The 23,985-nt window shown below is 31.4% G+C and overlaps 2 protein-coding genes across 2 annotated transcripts; both read left to right on the top strand.

The window, feature by feature from the left end:
- The first annotated feature begins 3,242 nt into the window (after positions 1 to 3,242).
- Positions 3,243 to 5,517, top strand: LOC123654758. The gene is made up of 3 exons (XM_045590642.1): positions 3,243 to 3,260; positions 4,637 to 4,772; positions 5,318 to 5,517. The coding sequence occupies exons 1-3, from the start codon at positions 3,243 to 3,245 to the stop codon at positions 5,515 to 5,517; spliced, it is 354 nt and encodes a 117-aa protein (XP_045446598.1).
- A 9,658-nt stretch (positions 5,518 to 15,175) lies between these two features.
- Positions 15,176 to 22,270, top strand: LOC123654672 (cuticle protein 19.8). Its single transcript, XM_045590563.1, has 5 exons — positions 15,176 to 15,289; positions 17,103 to 17,198; positions 18,206 to 18,322; positions 21,236 to 21,415; positions 21,681 to 22,270. Exons 1-5 carry the CDS (start codon positions 15,215 to 15,217, stop codon positions 21,849 to 21,851), a joined length of 639 nt encoding a protein of 212 aa, XP_045446519.1. The 5' UTR covers positions 15,176 to 15,214; the 3' UTR covers positions 21,852 to 22,270.
- The last annotated feature ends 1,715 nt before the right edge of the window (positions 22,271 to 23,985 follow it).

The following is a 23,985-nucleotide window of genomic DNA, read 5'->3' on the forward strand; positions in this document are numbered from 1 at the left end:
TAAAATTTAAATGTGACCACATGATAAACATCCGCTTTTCATAAAATTAAAAATTATCAAAATCGGTATACCCAGTTAAAAGTTATTGCGGATTTTCGAGAGTTTCCCTCGATTTCTCTGGGATCCCATCATCAGATCCTGGTTTCCTTATCATGGTACCAAACTAGGGATATCCCCTTTCCAACAAAAAAAGAATTATCAAAATCGGTACATCCAGTAGAAAGTTATGCGGTATAATACAACGTAGGTCGACGAAAAAAGCGTCAAGTAAAAACGCATTATTAGATATAACTCGAAAAGTAGTTGTTAGATCTCAAATAAATTTAAATGGGACCAATTGGCACACACCACCTTTCGATTAAAACAAAATTTGTCGAAATCGGTCTACCCGGTCAAAAGTTCTGATGTAACATACATAAAAAAAAAAAAAAAATACAGTCGAATTGAGAACCTCCTCCTTTTTTGGAAGTCGGTTAAAAATGTTACTAAAATGTAATTACTCCGAATAGTCGGTCAGATTCAAATAATGTCCTTTCTCCAATAAATGACATGAACTCAATAATTCCGTAACGTATTACGATTAATGTGTTTCGTAAATTAAGTAATACAACTTGTGTTTGCAATTTTGTTTGCTTAATAAGTAAATATGGTTACTTACAAATATTGGGAAGGATTCTAATACAAAAGTCTGAAATACGAAAATGAGTTTGATACAAATGAGTGATATATAACTTGAAAAGGTCGCAAAAAGGATGTTGCTATAGACAGTTCAACTCACTCTCATGCGCGCCATTGTATGTGTGCGTTCAGCTTGTAGAGACACAACGAATGTGTGTACGTGACAAGTGGTACCTCAAATACACTTAATAACTGCACTTTGTTTCAGAAAATAAAAAGTTAACTTAATTTGATATTGTTTCATTTAATTTAATTTATTCATTTGTCTTACTAATAAAATACATATTAAACTAATTCTAAAATTTTAACAACAACATTTAACAAAAATAAAATTAAACCTATATTTACAAATTAACCAGAGATAAATAACTTTAAAACTAACTACAGCAACAGAAAATTTCGCCAACCATTTATTTATAGAGAAATAAAGACATTTTTGAAAGCACTAGACATTGATAAAGCACTAGAGATTGTATCTGCAAAAAAGCACAAAAACATTATGTGTAAAATTCTTACATGCTAGAAGTGTAACTTCTGAAAAGTAGCCTACGAATGATTTCATTTACCGAGAATAGAAAATACTATATACCCAATATATTCTGACTCATATTCTCTCCGACTTAATATATTATGTGATTATTTCTGTATATTGATGCGTTATCGTTTGATTGTGATAGATTATGTTTCTAATCATAATCTATCACAATTTTACAGAAGTTTCACTTCAAAAATACATGTTACTCAGATGACCACTGTGACACCCATAAAAGTTGCATACCTACAAGGGCACGCACACATATAATCGCGCCCACAACTGAGTTGAACTATATATACACTTCTACACAAAAATCTTAACCAGTCTTATATAAACTGAATATAATGAAAAATCAAAATGTCTAGTGTAGAATTATTTACTTAGCAGCTAAAGTGTGATTCGGTTCAAGATTATGTTAATGATAAAAAAAGCTGTATTTCATATAATATAATTATCTTTTTTTTTTCTAAAGTAATTGCGGAATATCTTGCAGGATCTACGTTTCGAATCGGTGATAGTGTTCACTTTTAATGCAGTTCATTTAAATAATAAAGCAAATGTAATTTTAAATTGCAAAGTATTTTTTAATTTCATTTATTGTTATGAAGGTACTTTGTAAAATATATCTTATATTTTACAGGTAAAATATTCCATAAATATTTCATCTGCAGTATTACATTTTTATTACACCGATACACATACATACACTGTCCGAGTTATAACGAGTTTTATCTTTTATTACACAATTGACTTCTGACTTACTTTAACTTTTATAAATATTTTATTAATAAGTTCAAACTGCCAAGTAGTTTTAACGACACATTTCTCGCATGACATACATATTTTTATTTCCTGACTTCTTTTACTCATTTGCACTTAATTTCTTTTATGTATTTCATGTATCATCAAACTATATTATTACTACCTACATATTATTAGAAGAACCGCTCTGGCGGTCACCGGCGGTTTGCGTTTTCGATTCCCGCTTGGGATGGATATTTGTATTTCCAAATATTTCTTTCTGGTTTAGATATCTGCCCTTGTGAGTCTCCCCACCGTGTCTCGGAGAAAACGTTTAAGCTCTCGGTCCCGATTGTTATCACAAATACCTTATAGCAATCGCTACTCATAGTAGAGTTATCTCCGCTAAGCCGCAGTGGAGCCGTGTGTTGGATTGGTAGTTTCAATCCTTCTCCTACATGGAGAAAGAGACCTATGCCCAGTAGTGGGATATTAGAAGCTGAATCGTAATACAACATATTTATTAAAAGTTCTAAAAAAAAAACGACTAGCTTATTGTGTTTCACAAATAAATGTAAGCCCCATAAACAAATTCCTTACAAATATATAATGCAGGAAAGTTTGTCTTATCGTAGCTGCTAAAGGCCCCGAGGACACAGATTAGAGGTGATCCCTGAGGGTCTGTTTCATTGTTAGATGGGCCTCATCAGCGGGAAGTAAAACATTTCTTTAGGGCTAACTTTACCTCAAGTAATAATTTTTATATGTTGTGAATGGAAATGTGTCAGATAATGTGAAATTCGATAGTTGAATAAAAACTAATATCATCGACTTTCTCTATCTGTTAGATATCGTTATACGTGAGATAATTTTATCAGCAATCGGCAACTATTTGTTTGTAAAGCTTTGTCAAACTAGACGAGAATAGGACCAAATTTTCCTATACAAGCACAGCTTGGTAAACGAAAATGACCTAATAGTATAATTATTTATTATGCCATAAAATTAATTATACAAAGTAACAATTAATTGTTATAAAATGTTATATAACATTTATAATACCGGATTAAGTCCGTTACGTTTGAACACTTCAATCTATTTGCTCATTTCCGAATAAAAACTGATCAAAATCTAATAAGATGTAAATGACAATTTATTTTAATAGGTCTCTTGGAGCGGATCGTCACGCATCGAAGCGTATCGATAGAAAGTGCAATTCGTTTTCTTTCTCGTTTAAAAGAGGTTGTTTGATACCTCGGTCAGCATTGCCATTTTGAATGCAGGTGATATGGATTGCTACATTTTGGTGAGTGTTTTTCTTTTATGTAATGATTTCGTAAAACTTAAAACCGGTTTCAAACTAGGACCCTACGTGGGAATCCAGTAAGTACGTAGTTCATTGAGAGACGTTAAAAATATAGTGAATAATATAAAGTGTTTTCTTAACAGAAAATATTATTTTGTACTAAAAAGTATATATATAAATAAAGTATATTTTTATTAATATTACATAGGTTAATATTTATTGATTCAGATATTAAATTTCAACATCACAAAATCATGTTTTTTATTTAAATTTATTTCAATTCTCCAACTCGTTTTCTGAATGAATAATCTTAATAGCATATTTTATCTATGTAATGAGTTGCGGTGTGAGTTATTGCGAATAACCGAAAAAAATAATTATTTTATTAACATAACTTATTAATAGAAAATAATAAACATGTGTTCATTCATCTGACTCTACCTAGTTCTGAAGGCAACTTCCGTGGTGTATTATTGTTACGTACATATACTACAATTTTTGTGGTATATCGTAAGTTTATAAAAATATATGAAATGTTTATTATTAATAAAATTGGTAAAAATATATGAGCATGCCTATTACTTTTATAGCTGTCGTGTGTCAAAATAAAATCTATCATAAATGAATAGCAATTATAACAAAACTGATTCCTATAAGAAATCCAATCAATAAAGAAACAATCAATAAGACTTCCTATAATTTTTTACCAAAGTTACAACAAAGGTCTTTAAATAAATTCTGACACAGATCTATAAAAAATATATATTTATTACACGTGTAATAATAATAATAAATAATAATAAATAATAATATTGCAGCCAATAAACCTGATATAGTCCTAGTAGACCGATCAGCGCGCCGAGCAATTATTGTTGACATTACAGTTCCACATGACGATAATCCCGTAAAGGCCGAAAAAGAAAAATTAAGTAAATATTTAGACCTTGCCCACGAGATTACCGGCATGTGGAATGTAGACTCAACAATAATTGTTCCTATTGTTGTATCGGTTAATGGTCTATTAGCGAAGAGTTTCGACCAACACCTTAAGAAACTCTCACTTGACTGTTGGATCAAGGGTGAGATTCTAAAGGCAGTGTTGCTTGAAACGGCCCGCATCGTGAGGAGGTTCCTCAGCCTGGAACCTTAACTACCGGTGGCCTGGGCCTCAACCTGCCATCAGAGGACTACTATTTTTATATTTTTAAATATTTTTATTTGTCTTTTTTATAAATATATTTAAAAATGTAATCAAAAGAAAATATATTGAATAAAAGAAATAATAAATAATAATTTTTATTATTATTATTTTATTATTTTGATTTTAAATCTTACTTGCGTGAATAATTATTATTCTTTTATTATTTTGATTTTAGATCTTACTGGCGTGTATGATGGTCACCACATTAGCGTGGTCAACTCCCTTCTACCCAGTTCAAAGGGCGCCTCTCCCTCCAGGACTACGTGTCACTAGGTTCGCACCTGTACCACATAGGCATATTATACCGCCACGTATGTATTATTTGTATTCTAACTCTTCATTTGTATGTTTTTGCTACTTAATATTTATGTATTTATACGTATACTTCATGCAATTGCTTAACATTTGTTTGAGCGTGCTTATCTCAAAATTTGATGTCAATATAAGAGACTTAAGTCTATAAAACATCAAGCTATGCCACATAAGATATAGGTATAACTATCGAATTATCACAAGGAGAGATTGTAATGTTAAATCACATGTATTTATTTTTCGTTGTGTGCGCAATTTCTAAGCCAAAACCAAACAACAAACACTTGGCAACGCTGATGATGTCCGTCTAGAAATTTGAATCACGATTAATTATGCAAAATTTAATATAATTATACCTAAACATCGTAAAATAATATTCCAATTATTTTGCACATTTAAAATACGTGATTTTTGAGTATGGGGGGGGAGGGTTATTCTAAAACCTCACCACATGTCACCAAGGGGAAAAGGGATTTAAAAGTTGCTAATAAACATAAGATGATTAATGGACGACCCCTAGTCTAAAATTAAAAATAAATTCCAGTCCGTTACCAGCAACCGAAGTTAGAGCAGCCAGAGAGACCAAAAAGCGATCGTCCAAAGCGTGAACATTATGATTACGATGACGGGAACAAAGCTACTAGCGGCGTCACCGGCCCCGTACACACGTTCGTTAAAACGGATAAGAACGCGAATTACAAGTGGGGCGTGCGACATCACGTTGGAAACAAATATGCCTCCTAGCAAAGCGCGTCAGATTTCACCTTTTTAATTTATTTTATACTTTTCGTAGATTTTATTGTTATATTTGTGTTTAATTAATTATAATTGCATTTCTCATAATTTTAATAAAGTTTAATATAGATATTTTAGAGACGTTTTCTTTCAAAAACTTTATAACTTTCAAATACAAATACCCATATTTAAATGATTTGCTCGTAAATTTACTAACAGGAGGTAAACAGAATCTTAAGATTTGTTACACTTAAGCTTATAAACTGCAAATTTTGGATCATCAGTTTGCAAATATTTGACATTAAAAATGGAGACTGGTTGTGAAAAAATATATCTCTTTTATCTAGTAGATACGACTATTGTGCCGTCCAAAAAGTTTACCAGCAAAGTGAAATAGGCTTCTAACCTTCCGCAGTGACACTAGCGCTTACTAAACATAATGTATTTTTTAAAATTCTTGTAAAATCTACTAAATCACTATCAATCTAAATTCAAAGCGCATTTAAACTTTTACTTAAAAGATTAACGATTTATTTTTTCCCACATCTTTTATAGTTTCAACAGAATATAAATGAGGCGTTTGCATCATAAAATGTAAGTAAATCGCAGTTAAGAAGCTAATTGGACAAAAAGGCGTACACAATGCATATTTGTCAAATACCTTATATGCAATCTATTGTAGATTTTAATGTCAAAATGTTAAGAACTATTATTCTTGAATTAAGCTTCAAAAAAAGGAGTACACACATCTCATTACTGTTGTAATAGTAAAATAATGAGGAGAAAGATTTTGAATGGTCATAATATTGCATTGTAAGAGGTCATGCGAGTGACAGATAATTTTATGGAATACTAGCTGACCCCGCAAACGTTGTTTTGCCATATATTTAATTAACCTTCTCAATATCCCCCCCCCCCCCCAAATAACTTAGGGAAATGAAAAATAGATGTTGGCCGATTCTCAGACCTACCCGATATGCACACAAAGTTTCATATTTTATTAACCCTCTTACCTCTCCCCCATAACTTAAGGGTATGAAAAAATAGATGTTGTTCGATTCTCAGACCTACCCTACATGAGAATCGATCAAGCCGTTTCGGAGGAGTTTAACTATAAACACCGCGACACGAGAATTTTATATATTATTAGATAAATAAAGATATATGCATATAAAATATAAAATTTGTTGAGGCTCGACACAGCAGGAACTTTTTGCTTAAAATCTGTAACAGCTCGACTAAGGAAGTAGGTACTTCAACGTTTACAGAAAATCATAGTGAAGAAGTGTTGTGGTCTGGTGGTAAGATAGCCATAGTTACTGGTTACCTTCTCCTACATGGGGAAAGAGGCCTATGCCCAGTAGTAGGATATTACAGTCTGAAGCGTAGAAAATCATTGGCTACAAGACATCACACTTTCTTTCAAACTGTGAAAAGCACTATCAATTACAATTTACATTTAAATTTAATTTTAATATTCGCTCTCAAACGCCAATTTTAAGGTATATGGATAAACGTCTGACACAACGATATCTTAGTTTCGCGGATCTGTTCAACCTTTCATATGAAAAAATCAAAATTAATCGCATTAGTATACGTAAGAAATATGCGTATATTAAGCTATACATATACATACATAAATGAATTCAAGTACCTAGAGGCAAGTGGGCTAGTTACGTGTTTCGGAGGACCGGCCATTGTAGCAGAAATGTCCTAGAGCGGAGAGCGCATGTGTGGAAACGTAGTGGACGTCCTCTGGTCAGGTGGACCGACGATCTAAGTAAGTTAGCCGCCGGAGGCTGAATAAGGATTGAAGAAAACTGGAATATTTCACGCGAACTTGGGAATAATAAAATAAACCTTATGTTCAGGAGTGGACGGCTTTAGGCTGAAGTGAGTAAGTAAGAGTGACTAATAACCGCCGTCGTCGCAAAACAACGCACTGAAATGCGATTAGTATAGACAGCTCCTAATTCCGTCGTCGGTCCCCTAAGCCACGTTAACCGACTTACAACACACGTGTTGAGTGTAACGCCGGCGGCAGTTCGGTGACATAATTAATGTAACACATAATACCTTATCAAATTATCACAAGAACTAGATCCGGCACGAAAGAAGCCTTTATGCAATAACCATTCAGTTTTAGTTATTGCCTCTTATTATATTTAATGGTTTAAAAAATGACAGGTTAAATTATTCTAATGTATGCTTGTTTGAATAATACAATGAAGCTGAAAGTTTCTGAAATTGTTCATGTTATGTTACTTAATCGTTTCACAAAACACTTTGCTCGGATAAGTTACTATATATGTAGGTATTTACACATATTGTTAATATTAAAAGTGAAACTTTTTTAGAATTGTTGTGATTTGAAACTCGATGAAACGAAAATACTTCAAGATAAAACGTAATGTATCGGAAAAAATGAGATAGAATACCTTCGTGTTTAAAAGATGCGTTTTGCATGGCGCTTACGACCTTTTTCACGAGACCGTGATCATCGTCAATAAAACAAATCACAACGGCTTCTCTTCCTACCAACTTTTCAGAAGTTTCATTTCTGCTGTGTGTGAATTGAACTAACAGAATTATTTTAATGCGTTTAAAATAGATGTCCTAAATATAAATTTATCCATACATTAATACGTGAAGCAAAAACTTTGTACCCCTTTTTACAAAAATTGTGCGGACGGAGTAGTTTGAAATTTAGCAAACTTATAGTTTATATAGAGAAGGTGCAAAATGCTAGTATTTTTTTATGTAAGTATAAAAATACAATAAATCAATCAAAAAATATTACACACTCTATCATGTATTTAACATACACACACACACGCGTATATACTCTTATGTTTATTGTTAGGTTGTGGCTAAATTATATAGTCGAATTTCGACCAATAGGCGACTACTAGTAATACGTAAAATGAATTAATTGACTTAAATAAAAATATATAAAGAAATTGTTTTCATTTTATTTTATTTTTTAAAGACTTATTATACAATAAATAAAATAATAATTTACCTTCATTAGGTAGATATGATCAGCGATAAAAAAGTTATTTAATTTAATTTGGATCAATGATATAACCCTCTAAGAAAATTACTAAATAAACATCAAATCATAATTATTATTATATTATGCAAAATTTAATAAATGCCTAATAACGGACGGTTAGGTAAACTCTTAAAATCTACATAGTAACTAAATGTGGAAATATAGCTAAAGGTAATGAACTAATATTTGTTAAAGCCAATAGACGGGTCATGGTCCATTCAGATCTGACACAGATACAATCACACTCGAATTACAACCGAACACATGAATGCAACTTATTGAGTTACTCGTACTCGCCTGCAAATGTGCCACTTATTAGGTCATTTTCAAACGGCACTCATTGAGACGTGGTCACAGTTGTATTATGTTAATTTTTTTTTACTTGTTTATAAATAAACGCTTAAGTGTCGGAGGTCTAGAAACAAACAAGCACAAACGCCCAGAATACGAAAAACATCTATATGGCTAATATTTTTTTTGCTAACCAACCTAGTACCACATTCGTCTACCACGTATAAATGATTACACAAACCGTAAATTTTTTTGAAGCATTTGCAACGTGTAAACAAACCTGTCAACTGCAATATACGTGGGTTTTGGTTTACTCAATAAGATATTTTATCACTCGCTAAGGTTACGAAATTAGTAATTTTTAATTTCCTAGCACATTATACGAGTACCTTCAATGCTGGCCTCTTAGGTAATATAAAAATTCTTCAGGGCACAAATATAATACTAAAAATATTTATGGCATTTGCCACATAGATGTGCCATTATTGATATATCAAAGTGACAATTCCAATAAAAACAAAGAACTAGTGTGCTTAGACCACACGACTGAAGTAAAACTTCTGCACAATAGACCTGCTCTGTGTCTTATATACGAAACGTAACTGGCTATGGGAGAAAGAGAGAAAAATGTATGCTCGCACCTCTCTCTCTTGCTCCGTTCGCCTCGCCCGGTCACACTTTTCGTAACGCTCTCATCACGTATTCACCAGCTTACTGCCCAAGTAAAGCGTGCATAAAGAAGTTTTACTTCAAAAAAATTTTTAGCTCATTGAAATGACGATGATTTTCCATTGCATACTTTTAGTATGTTTGATAAAAATTTGAAAAATTATATTATACGTTCTAAGCAAAAAAAAAATATTTATATATTCTGGTGATTTAATAAATCTTATCTGAAGGAATATATTATTTTATAATTAAACAATTTTTTGAACTTTTTTAAGTAACGCGGCCTTACATACCATATGAAAAATGGCAAAATATACGTACATACGTATAAGGAATGTATGGGCGAAGCTGGAGGACAGATAAGTCGATCGATCTCAGGTTGATGAAAGCGAAGTACTACGAGTCAATTCGCAATAGACAGTTCGCCTTTCACGCTACGACCTAGAAGGATTTTTACTATAAACTAGTTGTGCCTGCGACTTCGTCCGCGTGGAGATTAACAAAAAAGTTATTGTTCAGTTCGTAGAGTTATAAAATAAATAAGTTTCTAGAATAAAAGTAGCCTAAGTTACTTTTTATTACATCAGCTATCTGCCAGTGAAAGTCCTGTCAAAATCAGTCCAGCTGTTTCAGAGATTAGCCGGAACAAACAGACAACCAGACAGACAGACAAAAATTGTATAAAATGTTATTTTGATATATGTACCGTGTATACATCCATATGCAATATTTATTAAAAAGCGGTTATTTTAATATTACTGAGGATTTTCCCCACGTAAAAAGAGAAGTTTAGGGCGGCTAGTGCGTAAATGCATTTCCCAGCGAAGAAAAAGGGAAGCGTGGGGTTTTGAAGGCGTCCGTAGACTACAATAACCACTTACGATCAGGCAGACCGTAAATACGTTAGTGAAGTTAGTGGTATAAAAAATAACAACAAAAACAACTTAGCCGACTAGACTACTTATTATCGGATATGGATTCTTTCACACTTATTGATCACTTCGCCTATGGCAGTCCACTGCTGGACATATCCCCAAGTTCGCGCCAGACATCCCGGTCTTCCGCAATCCTCATCCAGCCTACACCGGAAATCTTACGTAGATCGTCGGTCCAACAGGCCGGAGGACGTCCCACACTGCGTTTGCCAAGACGCGGTCTCCACTCTAAAACCCGTCTACTCCGACGGCCATCGGTCCTGCGACACAGATGATCAGCCCTCTGCCACTTCAACTTGCTAATTCTGTGGGCTATGTCGGTTACTTTAGTTCTCTCGCGGATAGTCTCATTTCTAATCCTATCTTTGAGAGAAACCCCAAGCATAGCCCGTTCCATTGCACGTTGAGCGACCCTAAGCTTGTGGACCAGTCCCTTCGTCAGTGTCCACGTCTCGGCTGCGTATGTTAATACAGGCAGGACGCATTGTTCGAAGACTTGTCTTCAAGCATTGCGGAATCTTCGAAGTGACCGCCACTTATTGATACAATATATTAATTTGTTTTGATTGCCTATTTATTTATGTACCAAGTATGATACTTTTTAACCGTCCCAACCAGGTTTCTTCCTATGTACGATTTTATTTTTGTGTTACCCACACATTAGGGATTCTAAACATTTTTTGAATATCATATCAAAAACGAAGTTGGTCAGTCGGAGACGCGGGTTCGAATCCCGCTGGAGCGTTCAATTTTTGATATGATATTCAAAAAAAAAGGTTTCTTCCTATTTTCTATATATATATAGGTATATTGTGCCAAAAAAGCTTACCGTGACGTCGTTAGAGCAATTATTTCTTTATTATCATTTCAATAATTCTGGAATTGGACAACTTTTGCTGTTAACTTAATAAATAAGAGAGGTATCATAAAACTTAACATTACTTTCTAAGATTAGTGCAAACTTTTTTACGAATATATATATTTCTTTGCTTCAAAGACATAACATTATAATTTAAAAAAAAATAATTACCATGTAATAAAAACACATGATCTTTAAAATATTTTACAAATTTTTTGCAACAACACTCAAAGGAGTGTTCACGACTTCACGATTCTTAATGACATAATAATTATTTCAAAAAAAAAAAAACAAAGATTAGCAGCTAATCATCAGATTGTATTATAATAAGAAATATAAAATTATAGAAGCAAACGACGCCAGTGTGTGATTACGTCTGCACGGTAATGCATCGGAACTATGAAGCAGAAAGTTACCGCTCGTTACTTAACATTGAAATTAATCTCTTGTGAGTAACATAAAGAGTAACTCACATGAAATGTTCTGAGCTATAATATAAATATAAAGCTATATATTACACGCATAACTTCCGAACGACTGGATCAAATTGTTTCATTCGTTTTTTAGATGTTCCCTATTGTCAGAACAATGTTTGTATAAAAGAAATTAAAAAAAAAATAGATATTTATAAAAAAATATAATGGTACTAAGCTCGCTGGGTCAGCTAGGCTAAATTAAATGTAGTAATATAACAATGCTCGTAGTAAGCCTCGGTTAAGAATTAGCCAGTTGAATACAGTATGTATGTTTTATATGACATCTCAAATACAAGGGTTAAAGAAAATATTTTTTTTTCTAAAAGATTTTGATTCCATCAATAAGTCATTAATATATGTATCAAAAAAATAAATTTAATATAAAACATAATACATCGTACGGATCATGGATGAGTAAATGGACGAAACAAATAAAAGTTTATTCGCTTTATAACTTTCGCTACGCTTTAAAGCACATGTCACAGGCTTTAAAGCGGTTTGTGGTCAATTAATAGATATGAAAACAATAATAATTTGCTTTTATCTCAGAATTTAGTTGACCTAGATATTATATTAAACTATTTTATAAGCTTATATTTTATTACATTATTCATTATTATAATTAAATTAAATAACAATCATGGGTTGCGAAAAAGTTTAAATGTTTTAAACAGCTATCACTGTAATAAAATTTTATATTAAAAAAAAGAAAGTAAGATCTGTAATTCAAATAATGCTTTAAAACTATTATTGGAGAAACGCGTGATAATCGTTTACAAAATAAATATTAAAATAAAATAATAATAATCGTAAGTATATACGTAGAACTGGTTGAAGTACCAATATTTTTGTTTTTATTTACCATTAGTGTGGTAAACAAGCGTACGGTTCCCTTGATGGCAAGCGGTTACCGTAGCCAATAGACGCCTGCCATATCAGGAGCATCAGAAGCGTGTTTCCGACCTTACCTCCGACTATTCCTTCAAGCTCTGGCCACCTTACTCGTCCCAGGAACACAACACAATTTTAATTGAGAGCAGCATAATTTGGCTACGATCTTCTGTGAGGTTTGAAGACTTTGAACTAATCCAGATTATGAGCAAGACATTTTCTACCGCGCCTTCTTTTAAATTAACATTGAGGCACCATTTTTTCAGAAGTTAATCAGAAGAACAAAATAAACGTAAAGAAACAGTTTCTTTAGCCTTTTTAACCGACTTCAAAAAAAGGAGGAGGTTCCCAATTCGACTGTATTTTTTTTTTATGTATGTTACATCAGAACTTTTGACCGGGTAGACCGATTTCGACAAATTTTGTTTTAATCGAAAGGTGGTGTGTGCCAATTGGTCCCATTTAAATTTATTTGAGATCTAACAACTACTTTTCGAGTTATATCTAATAATGCGTTTTTACTTGACGCTTTTTTCGTCGACCTACGTTGTATTATACCGCATAACTTTCTACTGAATGTACCGATTTTGATATCTCTTTTTGTTGGAAAGGAAATATCCCTAGTTTTGTACCACGATACGGAAACCAGGATCTGATAATGGGATCCCAGAGAAATCGAGGGAAACTCTCGAAAATCCGCAATAACTTTTTACTGGGTATACCGATTTTGATAATTTTTAATTTAATCAAAAGCTGATGTTTATCAGTGGTCACATATAAATTTTATCGAGATCTGATCTTTGATATCTTTGATTTGATGAGTAATCTTTGATAACGCGTAGTTACTTGACTATTTTTTCGGCGATCTACGTTGTATTACTCGTCGATGTAATTGAAGTCGGTTTTTTTTCGTTTGCGAGCAAACACAATTATTTATTAGTGTGAAATTATAGATCTCGAAGAAATTTTGTGTGTACTTCACTACAATAATCCGTACTTTAATGTAAGCATATAAAATTACTACAAATAGTGTAAATCATTTTATTTGTTGATAACTCTATCGATTACATTTAAACTTTTTTTTTGTACTACTAAGTACTAAACGTAACAACTACTTATAGTCCAATATCCGAACTACAAATGACATTTCCCATCTTTGATCCTCAGATAAAAATATATTCTGTATCTACTATGTGTCTATGTTTCTCGGCCAAGCCATTCTCGAGAAAAAAAAATTAATGTCACACTGTTAAGACAGATAATAAAATTTCTTATTATCTTGATGTTGTAATTTTCATATATTTTTTTACATACATAATTAAAAATAGTCAATCCAGAATTTTATTAAACAGCCTATTTTTTATATAATATCTAATATACTAAATTTATTATAAAGTATGTTTCATTCTATTATCAGCTCGGTGAAGATCGACTTAGGTTGATTAAATCTTACACCACAACATTTTTCGAGTTAATTGGTATTATAATTGTGTTTACTCGCAAACAAAAAAAAAAACTGACGTCAGGTTACATCGACCAGTAATACAACAAAGGTTATTAGACATTAATCAAAAAGTGCTTATCAGATCTCAATCAAATTTAAATGAAACCACATGACAAGCACAACCTTTCGATTGAAAAAAAAATCATCGAAATCGGTCTATCTAGTAAGAATTTATGACGACACACATAATAGAAAAAAAAGATAGTCAAATTGAGAACCTCCTTCTTTTTTGAAGTCGGTTTAATATTATATATATTTAGACGAACATTAAGTGCAGTGTGGGTGCCTGTGTTTATTTCAGGGTTTAGGTGTGGCGTACCGTTGCACCGTAGCTAATTTCGTTCAAGCTCATATCACTGCTAGACAATCATTAAAGAGGCGGGTCACGATGTACTAAATAGCTCGGTAACAATGACATGTGCCTGTCATGTCACTTTTTAAAAGTTGCATGTTGAAGAGGGGTTACATTTCAATAATATGAATGGTGAATGTTAAAATTATAAATGATTTTATTGTATAATTAAATGGAACTTTGAGAAGTAAAAGGTAAAAAAAAAACCAGAAGATTACAAATGGTAACATATTATTTAAAATCATATTACCTGAAGTAAAAATAAACAATTATTTTTATCTAAATTGTCTATTTAATTACTTAAAATTTTACTGATAAAATATATTTTTCTTTAAAGATTGCGTCACAAAAATCGCCAAACAATTAAAAAATATATTAAAAATAACATTTTTAATCAAGAACGCTCAAAAACTAATAAAAACGAATTAAAAATACTATTTAAGAGAATTCGAGTTATATCAACATATATATTTAATCAGTCAGCCAGTACGAAAAAACCAAATGCTCCAGTTTTGAATTACACTCACGACGCTGTACTCCCGCCCTCACTACTTAGAAGGGGTGTCTCTATATAAAGTGAGAGTCACCTACACGCAACATACAATACGTTGAGGTCCCCGTGTGTGTAGTGTTCTTTGTTAATTTTTTTTAATAGGTTCTTTATAGTGTGTGCGATGTTGCGTCAGTGTATTACTTTAGCGATTTTGGGGTGTACGGTCGCAGCACCACAGTATCAAATCCAGCAACAGGTTTGTAAAAGTACCTTTAAGTTAACTTTTTTTATAATTTTTTTTTGTAAATTACATATAGGTAAGTAATTAAAATAGCAACAAATCAGTTTAAAATGTTTACATATTCTTAGTAATTTAGTAGGTATGTCTTTTTTTTAACTGTCTTTTTTTGCTTTTTTTATTCTCTTTACGAATCACCTGGCGTATGTCTGAGTCTCAACAGATCGCAGCACGCCGCTGCTCTACCGAGCACAACACCCCGTTTTTATATATCATCTTTTGAGTGTGGACTGTATAATTTTATAAAATTTTTACATTCCAAAAACATTTCAATTTAAAAAAAAATAAGTGTCCAATTCCTTCATCAAATTTAATTTGGAAAATTATCAAACATTAAATAAATGTTTACGTTTTTTTCTTATTTAATAAAATTAATTCGATCAAGTGTTATTTTAATTTGAGTACACAACGCCGTGGGCAATGTTTATATTAAATAATTAATCTTACTATAATATAACAAAACGCAAGCACTTGTTCTGAATATATTAAAGTAATTATATTTAAGTAATTTTGGATAATATTAATGTGTGATACCAAAAACACAAATTGAAGAAAAAACTCTACTTTTCTACTAAAAACTCTATCACAAGTATTTTTGCTATTATTTATTTACAGAATACAAAAAAACAAATGTGTATCTGTTGAAAAAAACAAATGTATAAACATGTCTGTTATGAAAAACACTTAACAAAAAAAAAAAAAAAACGAAAATTTACATTGTTCATAATCACGAATTTGAGTTATAGGTCTTACTGTTACAATCGATTACAAATTGAAACGAACTTGTATGTTGGTTGCTATTGGACCAAGTATTAGTACCTGCAATCTTTCTTTTTTTTAAATTATATTTTTTACGTTTTAGTTCGACGTTTTTAGTTCGGAATAATTTAAAAAAAAATCATGCCCATTCAAAAACAAAACAAAAAACAAAACAAAAGAAAATATTCAAAAATGTACATAACATTATATCAAAAGTTACGTCATATCAAACCATCAAAAGTGTTACGTGATCACAAAACGTAGCACGAAAATTGCATGTGCATGTACAAAATCATTAAAATTGAACCCCGATTTCGTGTAATTTCAGCATTACGCTTGTAACATTTAAAAAGCGAGTCAAATCGTCAACGTTACAATGTTACAGTTGTGTAACTCGACCCAGAATCGTCCGGTTATCCGGAGCAAGATAATCGCTTGTTACGACTTTAAATCGATATTTTTATATTCGAATCGAATCCATCTTATTCAATATTATACAATTCAAATAGATAATAATTCAACTCTCACTATCATTCGAAATATCAAAACCTTTAGGCGTTATTTCGTACGGATATATGTAGCGTAAACGTCTAATTCGGATGTAACAATATTAAGAACTGGGTGAAAATATTTTTATGTTATATTAATTTTTATAGAGGACTTTGTACAATATCTAGTCAATGTTGAGTATACCGTAAACTTATAAGTAATGAAAGAAGCTTATTTACGTTGAGCATACGTTACGTTGAGATTCAAATATATTGGTGAAACTTTAGAGTATTATTAATGTATTAGTTTCTCGTAATTTAAATTATTACAATTACCACTTTCCAAAATCAAAGCCTAACAAATCATTCAATGAAAGGCTTACTAAGCTATACAGGATTTCTTAATGATAAAAAAGCGTAGCAAATGTGCATTATCTAGAAGGACTACAAAAGATAGGTCCCTCATAATGCCAATTTTTTATGCGGTTAGCACTCACAGCATAATGTTTTGTTTACATCATCAGCAGGATGAAGGCATCCCACCTCATCTACTGAGACAATACATTGGTCAACAACAAGCCCAGCACGCACCGCGCCCCGCGCCGGCCCCCGTCAGACTTGTAAGTCATACAAATACAGGTGATATGATTAATCACTTTGTTTTTAACCGACTTCCAAAAAAGGAGGAGGTTCTCAATTCGACTGTATATATATTTTTTTTTTATGTATGTTACATCAGAACTTTTGCCCGCGTAGACCGATTTCGACAAATTTTGTTTTAATCGAAAGGTGATGTGTGCCAATTGGTCCCATTTAAATTTATTTGAGATCTAACAACTACTTTTCGAGTTATATCTAATAATACGTTTTTACTTGACGCTTTTTTCGTCGACCTACGTTGTATTATACCGCATAACTTTCTACTGGGTGTACCGATTTTGATAATTCTTTTTTTGTTGGAAAGGAGATATCCCTAGTTTGGCACCGTGATAAGGAAACCAGGATCTGATGATGGGGTCCCAGAGAAATCGAGGGAAACTCTCGAAAATCTGTAATAACTTTTTACTGGGTGTACCGATTTTGATAATTTTTAATTTAATCGAAAGCTGATGTTTATCATGTGGTCACATATAAATTTTATCGAGATCTGATAACTACTTTTTGAGTAATCTTTGATAACGCGTAGTTGCTTGACTATTTTTTCGTCGATCTACGTTGTATTACTCGTCGATGTAATTGAAGTCGGTTTTTTTCGTTTGCGAGCAAACACAATTATAGTGTACTAATTTTACAAACGACCTCTTATATCTAAAGTTTATGTAATCAATTTTAAACTTGGCGTCATTGCAATTGAAAACGACTATATCATACATATAGGTATTGATACTTCGATTCCTACGCATGAAAAAGATTTATAGAAAAAAAAATGCGGTTCTCGACCTTATCGATCGACATCATCTAAATGACGACAAAATTTATTAAGTTATTAATTATGGCATTAAATCTCCAAGAACGCTTAATAATTTTCTAAAATGCATTTCTTTAATGATTTGCAATGAAATGGGTATAAATTAGATAAAAACCCAAAACAAAAGAACTGACTAGTAAAATATATTTTTGCTTCCAGCCATACAATGTACAAGAGGAACAGTACCAGCAAAGGCCTCAATACCAACCCCAGCCTCAACCGCAACAACAATCTCAGTACAGGCCACAGCAGCAACGCGAACCCGAGGACTATGACGTAAGTATAACCTTACTAAATATAATAGATGTCTTACTAAATTAGTTGATATTATAACACATTATTCCATATCAACCGGGCTTGAAGCCAATCATAATAAAAATATCGGAATGATCTTTCAAAAGTTAAAGCAGAAAAACGAAAGTCATTTTTTTTTTTCAAATCAAAAATCGGTAGAATGAACGTTATTTTAACGATTTCTCACATCTCCACTTTTAATTCCCTTATTAAAGTAGACTCAGCTTTCTAAAAAAAAAAATTCGTACCATCAAAAATAAATAAAAAGTATATTTTTTCCTCCCGTGACCATGGTTGCTGTAAAGTATCCGAAAAGTCGGGCATTTAAAAAACTTAATAAACCGCGATAAAATCCGAAAAAGTTGTTTCATTATAATAAAAAGTAGATTACCAATACAGCTTAAGTGCGGAAATAATAGCTTGGTTGCAAAGTCATAAATGTATCTTACTGTAATCTTTAAGACATAAATATTGTACAAGTTCTTATTTAATTAAGTTAGTTATACCCAGTTGTATAATATAATAGCCATAATTAATTATGGCTGTGAATAGTTAAATAGAAAATAAGGAAGTATTATGAAATAACTACTAAAACGTGTACCGAGTTATAAGATTATTATAATATACCTATACGTGATACGATTTAATATTGAAACAATACTTTCTTTTTTAGTAAAAATGAAAATATTTATAAAGATCTATCTGGCGAACTTTATACAGTCCTACACGACTTTTTTCCTTTTTTTTAATATATCGATTACTTTTTTAACTTTTCTTTTAGACAAAGTTTTGTTTTAATAATAACAAAGACAGGAAAAAGAATAACCAATTGTAATTCGGAAGCTATCCGCGTACATATATTTTAGCGCTTCATTTTTATTTATACTGATACAGGAAGAGTGTGATTGTTTGTATAGCAATTAAAAGAAATATTCACTTAATAAAGTCATTACCCTAATAAAATTTTAGGTAAATCACATGTTGCATATTACTATTACAAGTAGAGCAGAACGGCTTAACGAGTGTGAAACATTTAAAAAGACGTACAGACAAGCGCGTTAATATAATTACTACAATTCAGTCGTTATCAAGCGAAACAATCTGAGGATTTTTTGAACAAAAGGTTGAAATACAAATTGTTTAAGAAATCAGATTATACTACTGATTATGTTACTGATGCAGATCGAAGACCTGCGTGTTCCTTTTTGTAAACTGTTTCTTATTCCAAGACATTATGACAACACATATTATAGCCTGCACATATTATAATCTCCGTCATCAGACACTTATTATGGCCTGCATATATTGTACACTAGATATATTACAGCTTTGAAAGTATACCCGAGGAACTATAGCGAAGCGAGACAGAAGTTATTACTGTAGATTATTTTCATTGCGTTGGTGAAAAGTACATTTATAACTGTAAGTGGTATTTCTTAATGCAGTCCTAGATACCATCAATCATAATTTGACAATATTATGACGAAATTTTATCAGATCGAACATAAAGGTCCCAGTTATATCATCTTAAAGTTCAACATAACTTATCAGTGGAATTTTTGTTTGTTTGTAATATAATGTAATAAATAAACTCAAAAAGCACTTCACGATGGAGATGACGTGGTCACTGCGTGACAAAACCTCCTATTTTTGAAAAGAATAAAAAAAGTATTTCGGCTTATTCTAAAAAAAATTTATCAGTAGCATACGTTATCACTAAATAATATAGACTCAATTTTAACGGAAAAAATCCAAGGAAAGGCCGCGCACAGAAATTTAATATTCTCCATAACACCTGCCAGGGACCATTTCCAACTTTTGAGACGTGATTAGTTTTTATTACGTCATACCTTTACATTTCCTCAATTTCCAATTATTAAAACTGTAATGGTTAAATCATCCTAAGGTTTAACTAATAATAATTACGTATATAACTGTCTATATGATTATCTGGACCATTTCCAGACTGTAGAGAATATAGATTTTATTAGTATTTAGTGACGTCATAACTTTACATTTTCTCAATTTGCAATTATGAAATTGTAACAGTTTAATATATAATGATTACAGCTTATATACTTACCCATAAAATAGCAGGAAAATAGATGTAATAAATCTAATAAGCTTAGTACTATTTAGTTGTGTGAATCAGAAAAAGCTTTCTCAAGTTGATTAGGAGTTTCCGTATAATATTTTATATCTTATATATACGTGCGGATTGGTTATATTAGGAGCGTGCGACGTGTTTGACTTTCACTCGAAACTGGATAGTCTTGTTTAGACTTGTTCGTGTGCATTTAATGGAGCAATTGAACCACATCGACTACGCAATTTCAAAACGGCGTAACTGACATTTCTTTTACTGTAACATTAGTTCATCTTTAAATTAAAATTATGATTTATGCTATCAAAAAAAATATATTATATTACAGAACATCCACGGGCTTTAAGTTGCTCATGTCGTTCAACTGTATAAAATATTTGTTCGATTAACCGTGTGCGTTATTTTTTAATTTAACTACAGTCTTCAAATAGAGACTTCAGACTTTCAATACTCATTAAAATGGAAAAAGATATGAAAAATGTTGGACAAATCTTGTCTTTTGTTAAGAACGCAAATCTTAATACGTCTCTACACACCCTCTCAACAATAATGTCTCAAAATATATTTAATTAAGTTTGATAAAACGATGACATATAAATTTTATTTATTAACCAAATCGCATTAACTGACAGAACAGTAACGGCAGATATATACTTACATATAGGGTTAATATATAGTAATCTACACGTTCCAGGACAAACTCTGAAAGCTATTTTTCTACCAAATCTGCGTATATAATAAAATAATAAAATATATATAGAGGTATATACAAAATTTTTATTCTGTTACAGCCTCATCCTTCCTACCAATTCGGTTTCGACGTAAACGACGACCAGTACACCAACTACCAGAACCGTAAGGAACAGAGAGACGGTGACGTCATCAAGGGCTCTTACTCAGTTGTAGACAGCGACGGTTTCATCAGAACCGTCACCTACACCGCTGACCCTAAAGAAGGTTTTAAGGCCGAGGTAAGATTTCTACATTAATTATAACTATCCGATAAGGTAGTGTTGCCCTATCCGAACTTTTTAGACAGATATGTTTAAATTATTAACAAATTTTGGTTCTGAAAATCATTCACTGTTTAGTTATATGAAATTAAATAAATATAGGTATATTTAAATATTATTAGGTAATAAAAATATTTTCAATCATTTGATTTAACCATGAAGGTGTACACACAAACATTATTATTTTTTGGCAATACAAGAACTTAACCGTATTTTTTTCTAGGTCTCTCGCCAACCCACCGACATCGTGGTGAAGATTCCGACCCCCAAACCCCAGGCACTTCAACCCCAAGCGCCTCAACAAATCTCTCACCAGCCACAACTAGCACATCAACCACAGATTGCACACCAACAAAGACAACAAGCTCCTCAACAATATTACCGTTACGAATAATAAAATAAAAAACGTAGGACCATAAACAGTCATGTATTATCTGTACCGCCAAAATGGTCTTCGTGTGTTGAGTCATCTTATGTTGTACAATTTTCGCCAGCCTACACTAAAAAAAATTAATCCGTAGGCATTGTCCTTAGCGTTTGCATATTTAAATTATTAAAAAAAAGTCACAGCTTAGACAGATTCCATTAGCTTCATTTTTATTTTGTTTTTGTATTGTATTTATTAACATTATTATAGAAACTTTATATATTTTTTTTAAAACTCAATATTACAATTGTAGATAAAGATGTATTATTAAGCTTATAGTAATGTACGTAGTATAGAAGTAATGCGAACTATTAGAATAGGATATTTGAATTCTAAGTCCCACTGAGATATAAAAAAAATTGATAAAATTATATAATTTAATGTTATTACGTATTTTTATTTATTTATTTAGAATAAAAATCCTCTAGTTATTTGAGACTTCTAGATTGATATCGATGATACACAACTTTTGTGACCGATTCGTATGAAAAATAATTTACATTCAGAATTAACATCAAAAGCAATTATAAAGTGGCTTTTAAAAATTGTAAGATATAGGTATTTTCTCAAACTTAGTCACAAAATCACAATCATATCACAATTATTCCTGGAAAAGGTTATTGAACTCTTAAATAATTAAATATGTGAAAAATAAAACAGTTATCATTTCATAAGAATATGGCTTTTAATTAGTCGTAAATAGGCCATATTTTTTGATAAAAATTTAATTTACTGGCGGTTGTCTGGCAAGTTCTCATTTATAACTAATATTAGTAGGTATAGACTATAAATCAATCATACAGATATGACTGTGCCGTAGTTAAGTTTTCGATTTTACTTGATGTCAGACCCTAAATATTGTCCTACTGTATGCCGTTAAATAATTATTATCTTGTTAAATAATAAAAAGAAAAAAAAACATATGTCATGATGCAGCTTCGAATAGTCTTTACTATTGTAGTTATTTCAAAGTTCAAAATTAAAGTAACAAAAATAGGAAAATCACATGTGGCTGTCAATTACAAAAAAAAAAATAGTACTTTTCATTAGGATCCGAAAAAAATGTTTACTGACAATAAATTGGAAAACAAAATTAATTTAGCTTTCTTTCGTAAGACTAAAGAATAAGAATTTTATTTGCAGTATGTATATTGGAGATATACTTTTGAATCCATCCTTCTGGATTTGTGGTAGTACGTGGTCACTGTAGAGCGAGAAAATTTGACTTTTAATCAATATTCAAGCTGTAAAAAAAAAACTTCTTTATAGGACCTATATGAAAAAGAAAAAACAACAAAAATAACTACAACTGATTTTTATTTTTATTTTTTCACTCGCCTCAGCTTATCGCAGTCCACTGCTGGACGTAGGCCACAAGATCGCGCCAAAAATGGCGTGAACACAGTCATGTGTGTTGCCCATAGTCACCACGCTAGGCAAGCGAATTGATGACCGCAGGGCTGGCTTTGTCGCACCGAAGACGCTGCTGCCCGTCTTCGGTGCGACTCGTTATGATAACTAATATTAGTATTGATCTTTATTATAGTAATTTTTAATAGATTTTTGTAATAAAACAAACGTAAGATATTTGAAAATAAATTTTATTTCAATAGTTTAACAATTATTTATGTATTCAGTCTGAAAAACGTTGATAAAAATATTAACCGGGAAATGACCAAGAAATCAAAAAAAGTGACGTATCGATCATTTCACGATTAGAAATATTAAAATCTATATTAAATGCTTTTCATATAAATATATAGTTTAATAAATTTATTATTAATAAATTATATTGAAATTATTAAATTAATACAAAATTTTAATATATCTATTTTTCATATGTTCCACAAACTATTAATTAAATTTACACTTCAATTATTAATTAATTGCAAATTTAATTATTAATTCAATTTACATTAATTTAATAATACAATTTTTGACTGCGCTTCTCATTTCCCTCCAAAATAACAAAAAAAAACTTTATAACAGACAAATTGTAGATTAAAAAGTAAATTAATTTAAATGCATGCAATGCATAATTTTGTTTCTCATTATCATCTTATTATGATACATTTCGTTGTATTAAAGACTATTTTATTAT

Source organism: Melitaea cinxia, chromosome 6, assembly GCF_905220565.1.
Source record: "Melitaea cinxia chromosome 6, ilMelCinx1.1, whole genome shotgun sequence".
Lineage (NCBI taxonomy): Eukaryota > Metazoa > Arthropoda > Insecta > Lepidoptera > Nymphalidae > Melitaea > Melitaea cinxia.

Excerpts from the sequence above, each read along its gene's own strand:
- LOC123654758 (XM_045590642.1), top strand. Across the intron at positions 4,773-5,317 it reads TAGGCATATTATACCGCCAC|TCCGTTACCAGCAACCGAAG; the intron begins GTATGTATTATT and ends AATAAATTCCAG.
- LOC123654672 (XM_045590563.1), top strand. The coding sequence starts at position 15,215 with ATGTTGCGTCAGTGTATTACTTTAGCGATTTTGGGGTGTACGGTCGCA. Across the intron at positions 15,290-17,102 it reads AGTATCAAATCCAGCAACAG|CAGGATGAAGGCATCCCACC; the intron begins GTTTGTAAAAGT and ends TTACATCATCAG. Across the intron at positions 21,416-21,680 it reads AAGAAGGTTTTAAGGCCGAG|GTCTCTCGCCAACCCACCGA; the intron begins GTAAGATTTCTA and ends ATTTTTTTCTAG.